Here is a 16,520-nt window from a genome sequence, read left to right as displayed (position 1 = left end):
TGCATAGGTTAAGTAGAAAACAATCTTCTCCCCACAAAAGTAAACTCTTAAATAAAGGAACTTTATTTGGTCACTGTTATTTCTTCAACGCCTAAAGCAATATTTGATTTATGAAATTATTTGACTTATTTGACTTCATTTGGTCACTACTATTTCATCAACACCTAAAACAATATTTGACTTCTGTGATTGTTTACATACCTATTGACTGGGCTGCTCTTGAGGAGGCAGGAAGAGGAAGGGGTGGAGCCCTGGCTAACTACAGAGAACACAAGTTACAGACATTAGATACGCTGAAGGACGTGTATTCTTGGAAGTGGCCATGCCCCCGGATGCCTGAGTTTTGGTGATGGGAATATTCAGTCAGGATAAGCAACTGTATCTCTCTGTGCTAAAGAGAGAATAGTAACAGTCCAGCAAAGTCCTACAACTCTGACAACGGCAGTTAGTAAGAGATACCTAAAGTGTATAAATACTTACCTAGACCTGGCTGAAAGGTGGACTTTTACTACTCTGGCCCACCAGGCCATTCTTTTTCCAGTTTCAAACTTGAACAATTTGGACTTGGGCAATTGAGGAAGTCTTTGTGACTACATATGTATCTATAGTAAATTTCCCTTTTGTATGAGTATGTTATGACTCTCTTCCCCTACACGTGGGTCTATGTATGTGTTGTTAGGTATGCTGTGCATATCTATGGCCATGTGTGCAGTGTGTTAAATGTATGTAGCTGTATCTGCGACTTTTTGGCTATGTGACCTTGTGTATGTGTGCACAGCATATGCATGCCCTTGGGTATGTGAGCATGTTATGATATCTGAGTTTGTGCTTCCATGTATGCAACTATGATTCTCTATCTCTATAATAATATATGCATGTGGTATGTGTCTATGCTCATGTATGTATTATAGGTGAGACGGGGATATCACACACAGTTCTCTTTTTTTGTAAAAGAAACAAAGCCAAAACTCAGATGGGGGCTGTGGGAGTAGCCATTTTATTGACAGATCTTCTACCCATGGCCAATGGTCTGTTATTCAGTGGGGAAAGCATTGTTCGGTTTCTCCTCTTCCAGGACTTCTGCTGGATGGAAGCATCAGAAGAGGTAGAAGAGGCAGATGATGTGGTCAACTGGGTCAGCAGGCAAGTAACAAGCAAATACGGAGGCATGGTGGTTAGAATCCTTGGGACCTCTTGAGTTTGCGAATAGCAGCACTGGTGTCCCCCTCAGTAGCAATGAGTGCCTGCAGGTTGGCATGGGGGTTTCCAAATCCCATGGCCTGTAGAGATTCCATCTGCTGACTGAAACGAATCTCAGGGCCTTGTGGAAGTTGGGAAGGGTCTCCAGCTAAGGACTGTAGCCTCTGCAGGACTGTTCCAGATTTGTGGCAGCATTCAGGATCTTTGGGTTCAGCAATATCTGGCACATCCCAAGCCCAGGGCACTGTGTCAGGGTAGCTGCAGCTGGGCGCAGGAAGCCAACCCAGGCCCCACAGGTAGGGTGCAACCCAGGGTAGAAGAACAGGAGCCTCTGTGGCCAAGAGCTGCAGACCCTGCTCAATTTGCAATATTGCTTGTGATGCTTTGGGGTTGGCTAGGGCTGTAAGCATGTCAGAAAGCTGTGTCTGCTGCTGGAATGTGGGCAGCTGCTGCCTACACTGTTCATTCAGCTGGGGCATACTTATGAATAGCATCATCTGGGCTGCCAAGTACGGGTTGTTTAAAAGCAACTGCATCATGCTTCCCATGATCTGGGAGCTGGTCTGCTCATCTGAAGGCTGGAGGTCATCCTCTAATATCTGGTCAGAGCTATTTAGAGGGATGGTGGCATCTTTATCCTCTGCCTGGGGCTGCTGGGTGAGCTCTATGCTAGGTAAGGCTGGTATCCCAGCTGGCTGCTGAATGGGACAGTTAGGACTCTGGCCCTTGCTGGAGATAGTGGTGGCGTAGGCACTGGGAGTATGGTTCACCCCGTTAGGAATAACATTGGCTGAGGTGATGGAGGATAAACCACAAGAACTAGTGTATATGACTCGGGTTGTAGGGAGCTGTGGGAGCTGGTCCTGCCGTTCCTGGGGTGGTACTGGAGATGGAGGTGAGGATTGAACTTGTTCCAAAACTTGTCCTTCCAGGAGAGCTGTGAAGGGGTTGTCCCCAAAGGGATCTTGTGAGCTGTTGAGCATTTGGTCATTGCAATCCACATAAGTCTGACCCAGGGCATTGTCCCTACCTGGCCTTGTCCCTAAGCCCAAGTGTGACTGTGGGTTCAGTGGATGCTCAGGATTCTGTTCAGGTTGCTGGATCTGCATTATCTCTTGAATCACGGCAAGGTTTCTGGCCAGCTCCAAAGTCTGCCATAAGATCTCAGAATTGTCAAGGATCTGGGAGACTTCTGGATTCTGCTGCATCAGTTGTTGCATGTCTGGGTGTTCTGAGAAGAACTGCCTCACGAGGTCTGTGTTAGACAGAAGCTGCTGGACACTAGGATTCTGTAGCATCTGGGCTATGTACTCTGGACTACCTACTTCTAGGTCCTGGCTCTGCACTTTGGGTACATCAGGTTCCACAAGGAGGGTTGATTCCACTGTGGTGTGACTCACACTGGCAGGTTGGTATACCCCGTTGCTATTTCCTTTGGTGTTTCTGTCCTGGTGGCTGGGCTCTTTGGTCAGCAGTTTCCAGGAGGAATGGGCTAGGGATCTGGAGCTGCATTTGGACTTTATGACCAAGTGAATGGTGTGGCCATCTAGGATGCCCCTCTGGCTCAGCATATCGTGGTCCTTAAGAAGGCGGCCCATGAAGACCAGCACAAGTTGGTCCATCTGGCACTTGAAGTGAGCAGATAGCTTCTCCTTGAATTGCCTCACTGAGGTGTTATCCGCTATCATAAAGTCTTCCTGCTTGCCTGCTGTCTTCACTATCACTCGGGTGACACTTGAAGAGATGTTCTTGTCTGCAGACAAACCTGAAGGATGCCCACTCTGGGCCATCCTGGGTGTTCGTGAGATGACATGCGGCATGGACCTCAGTGGGAGGGCCGGTGGTGAGCAGGTTGAAGCCGGGACAGAAGGGGTGAGGGAAGATGAATGTTTCTGCTGGCCTTTGTCTCAGGTGTCGTGTTCTTAGCCCAAAGGCTAGTTTCCTTGTTGCCCAAAAAGGGAAGAGTGACCAGGCTGAGGCCAGGTATTTTGCGATGTTATACCCCCCACCCCAGCTCTCCAGATATGGCCTAGCTGAGGCCTTTCCGTGGCTACTGATTCATAGTTGGTACTAGGTGGGCTTAGTAAAGATGATTCCACCCAGGGCTGCCCCTCCCTTCTGCCCCACCCACCAACACCGTAACCTCTTCAAGAAAGGGATATTGTGATGTCAACTCTAGTCTCACAGTCTGCCAGGACCAGCTAGGGATGGGAAACATATTTGTGTGAGTGCATGTGTGGGAGTGGGTCACCACATCTCCATAATAAACTAAAATTGAGGTCATTCTCCAGAAAATGGATGACAAAGTTCACAGGATAGAACTATTAAAAAATAAATAAATAAATAAATAAGGATGGGGGGTTGCGCCTGAGTGGCTCAGTGGGTTCAGCTTCTGCCTTCTGCTCAGGTCATGATCTCAGAGTCCTGGGATTGAACCCCTGCTCAGTGGCGAGTCTGCTGCTCCCTCCTCCTCTGCCTGCTGCTCCATTGGCTTCTGGTCTCTCTGTATCAGATAAATTTTAAAAATTTTAAAAATCTTAAAAAAAAAAAGGCCAGATTTTTTATGTGAGATGTGTGGCTTGTCTGTGGTGCTATGTGTGGGTCTCTATTGGGATGCCAGGCTTGTTATTGAAAATTGGGTTTGTCGAAGCCACAGATAAAACTGCATACCAGTAAAAATGGAATCTCTCCTATAGAAAGGATCTTATTACTTTTGTTAGAGAACTCAAAAAATGGAGGCCTTACAAAGGAAAAGGGAGCAAGGACAAAGTTCACAAGTGGAAGAGGAGATCATGGTTTTCTGTGGCTCTAGGTTTAGGGATATTGGATTTCACTGAGTGTGCTCCCATGTGGAGAAAACTTTCCACTATCCTAAAAGCAGGAGCAAGGCTAGCTGGGGAGGCTCCCTGAGGGGCATTTCAAATTGATGGTGAATGAATCCTTCCTCGCAAAATATTTTTTATTCACCTATCACTTGCTACATGTCATTTTAGCAGAACTTTTAGAACTTTTAGAAAGATTTGACTCAGTGTCTTAGCCCAATCTTCAGGGCCCACCTTTGTGTCATAGCATTAGGGAGAGAGATGTCTGTAAATCAAGAGATGATGGTGGAGGTGATTCATGGTAAAATTCCTACCAGGACAGGTTTAGAACTAAAACAGATTCTCAGTTCCATGCAGGTTTGGAGGATAGTTCTTGGTCTATATTTGGGCAGCAGATGAATATGCCCTTGGTGAATATGTTAAAATGTGTATTTATGTCTATGTAGATGGAAATATTCTACATATGAGGAAGAACCCATAAGTCTGGAATCTGACTCCATGGAAGGGAGTTGAATGGTGGGGGATCTATAAGTAACAGAAGTGGAGTGTCTGGGCCTCTGTGTTCTCCGTGTGTTGAAGATGAGCGAAGCTATTACAGACAGTTGGCCAGGGGACTTTCTGTGTCACACTGAAAGATTCTCTATTGAGAATGTCTAGACCACCAGCTCAGTCCACATCATGCTTAGCCATTAGTTGCTTACCTCCTAGAATGGGACTCAGGCCTAAGTACTTCTCTCAATTGCACTCAAAGTGAGACCGATTAAGAACAGGGAAACATTGATTTTCACACCAAGACCCTGCCTCTCTTCTTCCCAGGTACCCTGCAGGAGGCTAAGGATAAGAAAAGGGACTTCTATACCCCATTCTAATGTCAGTTGCCCTGGGTCTCTGCACTGGGATCAGAGGCTCTCAACCTAAGATTTACTAACTAAGCCTAGTTCTTGGAATTTTGTAACTGTCAGAGCTGGATTCCCAGTTTTCAAAACACAGAACAGATTTAAAAATTAGAGTGAAGCTTCTACAATTCTAGGATTCTAGGAAAGAGGTGTTTGTTAGTGTTACTGTTAGCGTTTGTTTCCCAATCAAACCCCATCAAATCTACCTAGGCCATTACTAAAAAGAACTTTAATGTGAAGACTGAGTTATCAGTTTTACAGAATTATCAATTATAAAGATTATCAATGATAAAGATATAATCAACATTTCTCATTCAGTAGGAGTGATGGCCATGGGGGGGGGGTGGACAGGATTCATCTGGATATGAGAAGGATAACATGATTCTCCCGGTACTCTTCCCCAGGGGTCTCAGGGCCTGGAAGTTTTCTTGGGTGTGACAGGATGTGATCAGGAAGAAGCCAAGAGAGCTTTCAAGCTGGTCGTTTCGATTGCTTGTGCTTCAGGGCCAGAAAGCTGAGATCATAGTTGATCAGGTAGCCATCATTATAGACATAGAGCTTGTGATCCAAGGGGGAGTAATTGATGCCATGGAGCGTTTCCAGCATCTTATCCAACAGGATGCTGAGATGGCGTTCCCTCCCCGTGGTGGTATCGAAAGCATAGAAGATCTCCTCTTGGCGGGTGCTCAGTGGGCGTAAGGCATAGAGCACTCCACAGACCATGAAGGCTCCTGACATGGCTGGCTTGTACTGGCTGGTGTGCCAGGTTTTCTCCACTTCTAAGGTGCTGGTATTGAGACGACTCACAACCAGGTTTCCCTTGCTCTCCTCAGTGGCATAGAGTACCCACAGCCCCTTCTCATCACCAGCAAAATCTATGTCTTTCCAGGACACACCAGCATAGGAGAAGCGGTTGTTGTAGGTGGCACTGGGCAATGTGCGTCGCAGCACCAGAGTGTTGGAGGAGAGATTCACCTTGGCGATGTCACGTGTGCCATAGTAGTTGAAGTACATGAAGTTCTCATACACGGTATTACCACTGCCATCACCATAACCCATTGTCCTCTCCACAAAGTTCTTCATCAGTACCAGGTCATCATAGGACTTGTACAGCCGGTAGTAGTCAAAGTACCTAGGCCAAACCCCACACCAGAATCATCAGGGTAAACAGTGCTAATAAAAATGATCAGGCTAGTGTTCTAATTAATAGTGGAAGCTTTGGAATCAAACAGAACTGATTTGTAATCTCTCTTCTTTTTCTTACAATACACTGGGACAAAAAACAACTGTAAAAAAAAATGAGTAACAGAAATAATATTGACATCAAAGTCAATGATGCCTCATGGACACTGTGACTGCATTATCTCATTTAATTATAGAGAAAGCACCAGAACTTCGGTTGTATTCCCATGGACTAGGAGACTGGGTCTCAGAAAGACTAAGTAATTTGCTCAAAGTCACTCAGCCCGTAACTAAAATCCGTAAAAATAATAACAAAATAATCTATTTCATTGATATTGGGATTGACCTGAATAATGCTAATAAACCAATTATCTCAAAGTAAGCAATTATCAAGGGATAGCTATTATTATTTTCTTCTTTTTGGAGACTCTTCTGTAGCTAGATTCCACGGCGTTCTACCTGCCCCTGAGACACCAGTGCCCCAGAGCAGGACATAGTTCTGGAGCTGGATTTGGGAGACCTATGCTCATGAGGTCACTTTGGAAAGTTCTTTAAATTACCCCTGAATTCTGAGTGTTGTCTTTGCTTGACTTTGGGCAGTAAGTTCTGCCTTACCCACAGATATTTTGAGATGATTTAAAATGCAAAGTCACGTTAATGCCTTTACCTTGTACAAAGCACCTATAGGAATTAGAAACAATGTTGTCAGTAACGCTAATCTGAGATGAGCTTCCACCGAGGCTCTTTTAAGTGACAGGTTCAAGCCATGTTCATCCTATCCTACCATAATCTCCTACTCAGTTGGATCTTTCTCATACTCCTATCTGGACTGACTTTAAACACCCTGTTTGTACATTTGTACCTAGCTGCCTAGCCAGGCTGCCAGGTTATTGAAGGGCTCATTCATCATCATCTCATGGATTCAGTTAGGCTTCTTCCTGATCACATCCGTTCACACCCAACAACCACATCATGGATTCCTGTCATCTAAGAGAACATGTATCAGCACAGACTATGCTGTTCACACTTTTCTATGGACTCTCACATGATAATCTCATAATTTAACTATCCTCACTTTCCAAAGGGCTAGAATGGGTCTGAGACATTAAAACATTTTACAAGCTCACTTAGCTTACTGAGATTCAAACTCAGCTTTGAGTCCATGTATTAAGTAGGTTCAAGTTCATCCTTTAAACTTCTTCTAAGAAGAAGCTAGGATTCTAAGGGCCAGGTGGGGAAGAGTTTGCTCTTGATATAAGATCAGGCAATATGCAGAACCAGTCTGGATTACAATCAGAATAAAAATTTCAGACACATAGATTTGTGAAGGAGCTCAGGATCATCTGAGTCATCCTTAATCCTGATAGGAGCTCTAGGAGGTGACTTGTCATGCCTAGGCTAAATTTGTCCAGGGGCATACCTAAAATGGAGAGAGAAAGCTCTGCTGGAGTCACCAAGAAACCTGTCACGGTAGGGTAGGGAACATGTGGAATGAACCTGGTTGCAAAAGAGAAACCATCCTTAACTCACCTGTCCCCTGAACTCAGAGGAGCCACCCAGTAGAGGGAAGAGTCTAGATCGGGTGCTGCATCTCGACCCCAGACACCTGCCTTGTGGGAGAAGCCTCTCCAATTGAGTTGTACCACAAGGGGTCTGCTAACTTTCTGGAGGCCTGCGTGGGCACAAGAACCTAGAGAAGAGAGCAGGCAAAGTACAAACTAGGAGTGCAGCACACAACCCACAGGGAGAAGAAAATGAAAGTGTAATAGCCATGTGTGCATTTCAGTGTGAGTCCTTCTGCCAGAGGGCATGCACAGGTATGTAAGAAGGCCTGACCTTGCACAAATAGAGGATAGTGCACACGTGTGATTATAGGTGTGTTCATATATATCTGTGTATACTGGTATGCCTATATGTGAGAGTGTACCTATCTTAGTCTGCATCCCTTAGTAATGCACCATGCAAGGAAATAAAAGACCTTTGCTGCTCAACCCTCAGTACCCCATAGCCAACCCTCCATTCCCAAACCCTGTCGTTAGGGAGATGAGATCTTAAGAAATTCAGGCTGAGGCCTCACCAGGGGGCACAGGTGGACCAGAGACCTCTTGACACTTCTCCCTCTCACAATCGCTGAGCCGGCCCTCGAGGACATCCAGCTCCTGGCGGTAAGCACGGAGGTTGCGCTGGTCAGAGTCAGCCAGAAGCTTGAGTGTGAGGCTGGCATTAGCCACCTATGGAAATGAGATGCCAAGAATATGGGTCGTGGACTGTTCCTAAGAACTGAAGTGAGGCTCCCCTATTGCTCAGCTCCATGTCTTTTTTCCCCTGAAATAAATGATTTTCATCAAATTTATGAGATTAAATAAGACAGGTGACTATGGAGGGGAGAGGTATTCTCTAATCTATGCACATACCTGGCTCTGGAGTTGAGAGAGGAGGTCCTCAGCCTCATTACCTCCGTCCTTGGCCATAAGCTGGGTCACCAACTCCTGTGCTCCCTCGAGTTCCAGGCGCAATAGGCTATAGGTTGGGGCCTCCTAGGAGGAGGCAAGGGCAATGGGATTCATGGGCTTGAGGGCATGGTTCCTTTCCAGAACCTGGTTATCCTGACCTTCAATGGTGTGAGAGTACTCACTGACCTGGATGTGGGGGAATGGACAGGCAGGACCCCCAAACCTCCATACCTGTGTCTCTTTCTTCCATTCACATGCCCCCTAGTGCCACACAGCCAACAAAATACTCTCAGATCCATCACTTTCATTTGTTCCCTTAATAGCCCTTGAGGTGAGGATTAGTATCTCCATCTCACAGCTGAGGACATGGTGTCCCTCTTTTCACCTCAGGAAAAATCACTATTTCCCCCATATGCCCAGCTTCTCTTTCCCCTTTCCTGACTACAGCCACACTCTCAGGAGTGTCTTAGTAAGTGAATGAATGGACAGACTCCTAGCTTCCAGGCCCTCTCCTATCAGCCTTCCCCAGTGCTCAATAAGGGCCCATTCCAAAAAGAGCTGCCCACACCACATGGAGGATGCCACATTTCCATTCACTCATCCTTACTTAAAGCATTGACTCCAAGCTCACCAGCCTGGCCCTCAAGTCTATCTAGATATCAACTCCAACTCTTTTCTTTTTTTTTTTTTTTTTAAAGATTTTATTTATTTATTTGACAGATAGAGATCACAAGCAGGCAGAGAGTCAGGCAGAGAGAGAGGGAGGGGGAAGCAGGTTCCCTGCTGAGCAGAGAGCCCGATGCGGGGCTCCATCCCAGGACCCTGGGATCATGACCTGAGCCGAAGGCAGAGGCTTTAACCCACTGAGCCACCCAGGCGCCCCAACTCCAACTCTTTTCTGTCTCCTGTGCACTGGCCATCCCACTTTTGTCTTCTTTTGCTATACCCTCTTCTCATCTCCCACTGCACCTGTATCCATGAATTGGCCTCTTAATGGAGGAAGCACATCCTACACGAGCCTCTCTGTACTATGATTGCCACTGAGAATCCCAAGAACGATACCTAATTTTTCCTTCATACTCAGGATTAATCTCAAAGAGAGGGCTATGCTTCCTTCAGCCATTTCTCTACCAGTCCGGCTCCTCCTCATGCTGGATCCAGGAGAGAATGTGCTCATATAACTGCCAGCCCCAGCCAGCAGCTCCAGCGCTTACCCTGGATAACTCCTGATCATACTTGTCCATGAGCTCCTGCGTTATACTCTGCAGCTGCTCCAGCTGATTCAGGGGAATGAGGTTGTTGGGCAGGTGAACTACACAATGGCACAGGCCATCCTCATCCACAGAACCTGGCACACTTTTCACCAGCTGCAAAAGCAAGTCCATGGGCACATTAAGTGTGATGAAACACGGGGCACAATGTGCTGTTTAGGAACATGAAGCAAAAGGGTTGACCCTACTCTGGGGTGTCTAAGAAGGGCTCTCTTTGTACAGGAGGTTGTGCGTGACTCTCTGAGTCTCCTTCTGCCATGAGTTGCAGTGACCCTTCCCTTGACTTCCCAGAACTTCACCCAGCACCCTTCCAGTTCCTTGAGGTGGGGCCATCCTCACCCTACCTCATGCGCTGGCTGGTTCTTGTCACAGTTCACAAAACTGGGAGTAGACTCTTCCTTGAGGCTCTGTGGGAAAGAAGAAAGCTGATTTGAAAACAAGTACAAGTCTTAAGGGACCGGTTTAGAAGCTCCAGTACCTCTACTCTGGAGACTCAGTAGATCCCCACAAGTTCATTTTGTCGTGAAGACAGCAGGAACAGAGAGTTCCAAGTTGTCAAAGAAGGGAGATAAATGTTCACAGGACATGAGGCACCAGAGTCCAGACTGATACTTAGCACTCACAAGAACTAGAATTCTTTTTCTTTTTTTTTTTAGTTGAAAACTAGAGGTTCTGAGAATTAAAAACAAACAACAAAACAAAACAAAACAAACAAACAAACAAACAAAAAAAACTCAACTGGGGTTTCCTTACAGATTCTTCAAGAATCAAGATGCGTGGCGGCCCCTGTCCTTCTCTGAATAGTCCCACATATAGCCTCTCTGGCCCTGGGAGTTAATTTAGCTATGTCCTCAGTCTTCAACTCCAGCCCAGTGGTTTAGCTTTTGGGGATGATGGAACAAAGGACACATGCCTAAAATAGCCCAGGCTGGCCTCCCTCAGGTCCAGCATCCTTCAGACAGGAAAAGGGTGGCAGATTTTTGCAGAAATGAGGCCCATAGAAGAGCACGGTGGACAGAGCAAAAATCCTCCTTTCTCATCTTCATACTTGTTTTTCCTCTCTCAACCTAAGCCTACCCAAGCCCAGCAATAATCAGAACAGACTTGGTATCTCATCCTCCTCCCCAAAAGCCAGAGCTGTACCTGAGGCTGTCCTGGGAGCACCAGGAGCAGCAGCAGTAAGGGTATCTGGAGGGCCAGGGTAGGCTTCATCTTGCTTCTGCTGTGGGAGGGGAGCAACACCTTTGAGTTCCCCAAGGCTTTTATCTCTGTTCTAGGTGAATGGCCTCAGCAGGAGAGATCTAGATTTCAACATCTGAAAGGACTAATCACGTGAGAAGGGTTGGGAAGGACAGGGTGGGGCATGGGAAAAAGAGGAGTGTGACACCCTTGTGCTTCCATAGATGGGGTAGAAATGACTTTTTTTTTTACATAAACAGGGTTTCTCTCCTCTGTCCTTGTCCTGCTGGGCCCTCCTGTCTAAACAGAATAAGGCAAACCTGAGACAAGCTGTCAGGGCTTTGGGATGGGTCCCTTTCAGAAGGGTTTATGGTCTTTTTCTCAACTTTAAGTGAGAAATACTCCAGAGGAATATGTAACTGTCCTTCTCCAGGACAGAAACCATTTACTTAACCAAGGGCCCTTGGATGAGGGCCAAGCTGTATATCTGGGGGGACTGCTTCAGCAGCCTTGTGCTGGCCTGCTCTGCTATGTGCTCTCTGCACACTTAGAAGTCTGTCCTCTTCACTGTCCTAAGCACTCTAAATATTTCCTTCCCACCTCACTATTCAAAAGGATCTGCTAATTAGACCTCTCGATACCAGCAGCCTCCACTGCCTGTCCTTCAAGAGAGCCCCCTCCCAATATCTTCTTGTCAAGCCTCTAGTCCTTTGGGATCTCCCCCGATGTGCCCTAAGGAAAAGGAAGAGTTGATTCCTGAGTCATAGCTCATTGTTCCTAGTGCTGGCCGCCCAAAATTCTACCTTCCTCTTCCACTGTTCTCTTGAGTACTTCCCAGGCAGTGGTGAGTCTCAACACCCCCAAGACCTAAGGGGACATCAGATTTCCTATGAAGACCACATTTTCCATTCAGAAATGTGTATCCTTTATTATATCTCTACTTGTCATTGCTCCTCCAATTGAGATATCATAGGTTTTTCACATAAAGGATTTGCTAATGAATCCCCTCCTTTAAAGCCCATTGCACAACACATAATACCCAATAGAGAGAGGCATATGAAGTGTGTACTTCTCGTTCTAGGGAGAGGGCTGGAGAGCTGAAGTGAATGTATGACTTCAGGAAGATATGTGCTGGGCTCTGTTGGGCAATCCTTGATGAGAGATTATACCCACATCTTGCTTCATAGTTTTCACCCTCTGACTCCCTGCTCCAGACCTGAATCCATTCTCCATCAACTCCTCTGGCCTGGCCTTGCTGTAGCCATGGATCCAGGGGAGCCACAGATGTTAGGGAGGTATGAGAGGAGCGAGTTTGGAATTAAGCTGCATGGAGTGGGAAACCTCTCAGAGAGGAAGAAGTGTGCAAGAACACAGAGCATGAAGCATGACAACTGGATCTGGGGTCCTCTGCCTATGTTTTGCCAAGGAAACCTAGCAAGTGGGACCAGTTGGGAAAGCATGGGAAAGCTCGGCACGGGAGGAGAGAGGGGAAATAGCTCAGGTGGGCAGCATGGGGCAGTTCACTGCCTTCCCTCCCAGAGCCGGCAGCTCTTCCAAGGTTGACAGTATGAATCAGCCAGGTCAGAGGCTGTGTCAGTTTCCAGAGCTCTGTTCTCTCTGGTTCATGTTGTGCCATTTCCTCAGCCCCTCCTGCCTTCACCCATTCAACAAACATGGAGTTCCTGCTTAATGTCACACACTGGACAAAAGACCCCACGCAGAGCCACTTTCACTAATCTGGTGCTGGCTGGGCAGAGTGATGGAGAAAGATGAGATGTTGATCTCCATGCCAGGACCTGGGCCTCCTTGTTTGCCACCGCCAGACCCTACATGTTCTGTTTGTGTGAGATGCAACTGTGGAGATCGATACACAATTAGAAAGGGTAGGAAAAGTCTAGCCATGCTGGCACCAGGCAAGCAGAGGGGAGTTCAGTGTGCATTCTGTTCCTAAGCAGGCAACAGTGCTGGAGGACCAGAGTGCCACATATTGGCAGATGATAACGATACCTTGGTTAGAGCTCTGTTCTGAGACCTCTGGCACCCTTTGGCCATGGGAGGGCACGTGCCTCAGCAAATAGGTGCTCAGTCCCTGCCACGGGAGGCCATCTCAGGGCCCACATCCCTTACTGCCCTTGCCCAGCAGAGCCGAAGCAAGTGCCTGAGCCTCTGAGTGATCTGCTGGGTCCGTACTCCATAGACCACAGGGTTAAGGGCTGGGGGCACCACCACATAGAGGTTAGCCAGGAGGATGTGGATATGGCGGGGCACCGTGTGGCGGCCGAAACGGTGAGCCAGGAAAGAGAAGAGGGCAGGTGTGTAGAAGAGAGTGATGACGCTGGCGTGTGCCCCACAGGTCCCTAAGGCTTTGCAGCGGGCCCCATGGGATGGCAGGCGACACACGGCGCGGAGAATGAGCGCATAGGAAGCAGCGATGAGCCCTACGTCCAGGGCTGGGGACAGCAGTGTGGTGGCCAAGCCATACCAAACGTTGGGGCGTGTGTCACCACATGCCAGCCGAGCCACGCCCATGTGTTCACAGTAGGTGTGGGGGAGCTCCCGCCGCCCACAGTAAGGCAGTCTTTGGAGCAGGGCCACAGAGGGGACCATGACACAGGCACCACGGGTCACTGCAGCTGCAGCTACTATGCCCACCACACGCTGGGTCAGCAGTGCCCCATAGCGCAAAGGCTGACAAATGGCCACATAGCGGTCCACAGCCATGGCCAGGAGCACCGAAGACTCGGCAATGAAGGTCACGTGGGTCACAAAGAGCTGAGTTAGGCAGGCGGCAAAGGAGATCTCACCCGACAGGCCCCAGAGCACAGCCAGAGCCTTGGGTACTGTGGACGTGGCCAGAACCAGGTCAGCGGCAGCCAGAAGCCCCAGCAGCTGGTACATGGGTGCCCGCAGTGTCCTGTCAGCTGCCACCAGCCCCAGGAGAAGGCCATTCCCTGCCACAGCAGCCATGTACAGCAGGCACACAGGCACTGAAAGCCAAGTGTGCAAGGCCTCTAGGCCCGGCACCCCCAGAAGGACGAAGGGCCCAGGTCCAGGGAGGAGCACAGTCTGGTTGAGCGTGGGCGGTACAGGATCCAGTCCCATCTCCTGGTTCCGCCGGGGTCTGTCCCTGCAGGGTGTGAGTGAGGCCTGTGAGAAGCCAGCAGCTGCTCTCCAGGGATTTTACATGAGTGGGCATGAGTCGGGGCTGTGGGTGCTACAGCATTTGCCAAGAGCCCTGCGCTGACCTATGGGTTCCCTAGCATCCGTGGATTTGCTCATGTCCCCATGTGGTGAATGAAGGAATTTGGTTGCTGACATGTCAACAGACTTACCCCAGGACCCACAACTGGTAAATAAAATTAAGATTTCTCTCAAAGCTCGCCTGACTAAACTGGGAAGCCTGGGTGGCTCAGTTGGTTAAGCATCTGCCTTGGGTTCAGGTCATGATCCCAGAGTCCCAGGATCCAGCCTAGCGTCAGAATGGGGACTCCCAGCTCAGTGGGGAGTAGGCTTCTCCTTCTGCCCCTCCCTCTACTCCTGTCTTCTCTCTCTCTTTCTGGCGATCAAATAAATATATAAAATCCTTAAAAAGGAAAAACAAAAAACCAAAACTCACCTAACTAAAGATCACACTCTTCTGACAGTCTTTCCCAGGTGGAGTGTCTCCTCTTCAGCCCAGCCACATGGCAGCATCAGAATATGCATTTCCTGATGGCATGTCCCAGAGGAAGTTGTCTCTGTCATCCAAACCTAATCCTACCAACATTCTCCGTGTTCCCCCCACCTCTGTAAATCAAAGCTTGGAGAGATGGAATGACTCTTCTTCCTTCCACTCACTGACTAATGCTCAGACAAAACTCCTCTTCCAAAGTTCTTTCCCAGAAGCCAATTTAATAGCTCCCCTACTGTCCCAAACAGCTTATTCCTTCCAATTTGTCTAGTATTTCGTCCCAGCGACAAAATTCATACTTCAAAGTATCTGGGTCATGAAAATTAATTCCTTCTTTGACCAGTGTAGACATTCATCCCATGACTCAGCTTTGGGGCTCTTTTTTATTCTGTTCTTTGTCCATGGACAGACCCATCAAATTCTGAAATCAGTCTAGAAAAGTTCTGATCACCCAAAGAACACAGCAAACCATCAAGGTGGGGCTGCCGTGGAAGGGACTAGGGCCGGATGCTACTGTGGCAGTGTAGGTGAAAATTGTGGAGGGGGACAGACTTTGCTCATCTGGGTTTAGGTGGATAAGGAACAGCCTACAAAAAGGATATAAGCCAGAATGTGCTTTCCATGCTCTGCCTGAAGACCACAGTTATGTCCATGAACTTCATGAGGTATTGCATTTGGTATTTTAAGCTATTTCAGGAAATGAAGAACCTGGGGGTAGGTGAACAGAGAATAGGGTGTCCTGGAGTGGCAGAGGGGTTGTGGGTAGGGGGCTATCACGCATCCCATGCTCTGTGCCTGCTCCAGGCTTCTCCACAGCACTGTCTCCTGGGCCTTTTCTCACACCCCCACATTTTGACTCCTGCAGAGAAGGATCAGGTAATAAACCAGGATAGAATTTCCCAAATTAAAGTCTTATTGGTTTAGAAACTAGAACTTCCTTCTGAAGAATAAGGCTTTGCCAAGTCATGGGGTATGGTCTTGCCTCTCTCACTGTGGGGGCCCTTGGGCTCCCCTGGACTCTGAGAACATCCTTTCAGGATTAACAAGACAGGCCCAGCCCTTCTGAGGAAAGAAAGATGTCAACTCCCCTAGACCTGGGAACGTCTCTCCCAAAACCACAGGCCAAACATAACCTGTACCAGGCAGGGGGCCCATGAGACTCAGGGTGGGGACCCTCCCAGCATACTTCCTTATGGCAAAATTCCAGGGGAAGCTGCCCCATATGGTTCGTGTCTACAGTCCACACCTCTGCTCCTTCTATTTCCTCTCACAGGCTAAGAGAGGGGGAAGAGGAGGCTGCTAAGAACCCTCCTCACAACCTTCACCTTGGTCTCTGTTGTGTATCTGGCTATAGACAAGGGGCTGCTTCTCATCTCCCACTGCCCACTCTGCTCTCTGCCCAGTCCCTTGCTTCATGTCCAGGCCTTATAGCTCAGTGCCCTTTCAGAGTCAGGAGTTCACAAGGGACATGCTGAGGAAAGTGGCAGTAGGGGCTCTGCTCCCTGAGAGCTCCCAAGCAGGACACTTTTTCAGAGCCACTGTCTGGAGCCCGCAGCTGCTCCTATCTGCCATGCATGTAAAGCCATCCCACGGTGTGTACCCCTTTCTGTGATCAGGAAACCCATCTTCAGAAAGGCACACACACAGCTGGGACAAGAACAACATCTCCTGGATCCCAGTCCAAGACTGTTTCCTCTCCTGGAAGTCCTCCCTTGTTTCTCACTCAACAGCAACTTTCTTCTGGGCAAGAAAAGCTACTCTGCCACTCACACCCATTCCACAGCTCATCTGACGTGGGTTTCCACGCCCACTCTGTGAGGGGGTCCTCCTTCTGACTCCATTCACAC

At 48.2% G+C, this 16,520-nt stretch overlaps 3 protein-coding genes across 3 annotated transcripts; all 3 read right to left on the bottom strand.

Moving 5' to 3' along the window:
* Nucleotides 1-1,175: 1,175 nt before the first annotated feature.
* UBQLNL (ubiquilin like) lies at nucleotides 1,176-3,020 on the bottom strand (the record flags this gene model as incomplete). Its single annotated transcript, XM_080815003.1, has 1 exon — nucleotides 1,176-3,020. One exon carries the CDS (start codon nucleotides 3,018-3,020, stop codon nucleotides 1,176-1,178), a length of 1,845 nt encoding a protein of 614 aa, XP_080671129.1.
* A 2,369-nt stretch (nucleotides 3,021-5,389) lies between these two features.
* On the bottom strand, nucleotides 5,390-11,036 carry LOC308350857 (olfactomedin-4-like; the record flags this gene model as incomplete). Its single annotated transcript, XM_080816324.1, has 7 exons — nucleotides 5,390-6,050; nucleotides 7,631-7,790; nucleotides 8,178-8,331; nucleotides 8,515-8,637; nucleotides 9,768-9,920; nucleotides 10,169-10,231; nucleotides 10,968-11,036. 7 exons carry the CDS (start codon nucleotides 11,034-11,036, stop codon nucleotides 5,390-5,392), a joined length of 1,383 nt encoding a protein of 460 aa, XP_080672450.1.
* Nucleotides 11,037-13,085: 2,049 nt separating this feature from the next.
* On the bottom strand, nucleotides 13,086-14,105 carry LOC308350856 (olfactory receptor 52D1-like; the record flags this gene model as incomplete). Its single annotated transcript, XM_080816323.1, has 1 exon — nucleotides 13,086-14,105. One exon carries the CDS (start codon nucleotides 14,103-14,105, stop codon nucleotides 13,086-13,088), a length of 1,020 nt encoding a protein of 339 aa, XP_080672449.1.
* Nucleotides 14,106-16,520: the final 2,415 nt, after the last annotated feature.

The sequence above is a fragment of the Martes martes genome, assembly GCF_963455335.1.
Source record: "Martes martes genome assembly, chromosome: 10".
In the NCBI taxonomy this organism is placed as follows: Eukaryota; Metazoa; Chordata; class Mammalia; order Carnivora; family Mustelidae; genus Martes; species Martes martes.
This window is presented reverse-complemented; position numbering and strand designations above follow the sequence as displayed.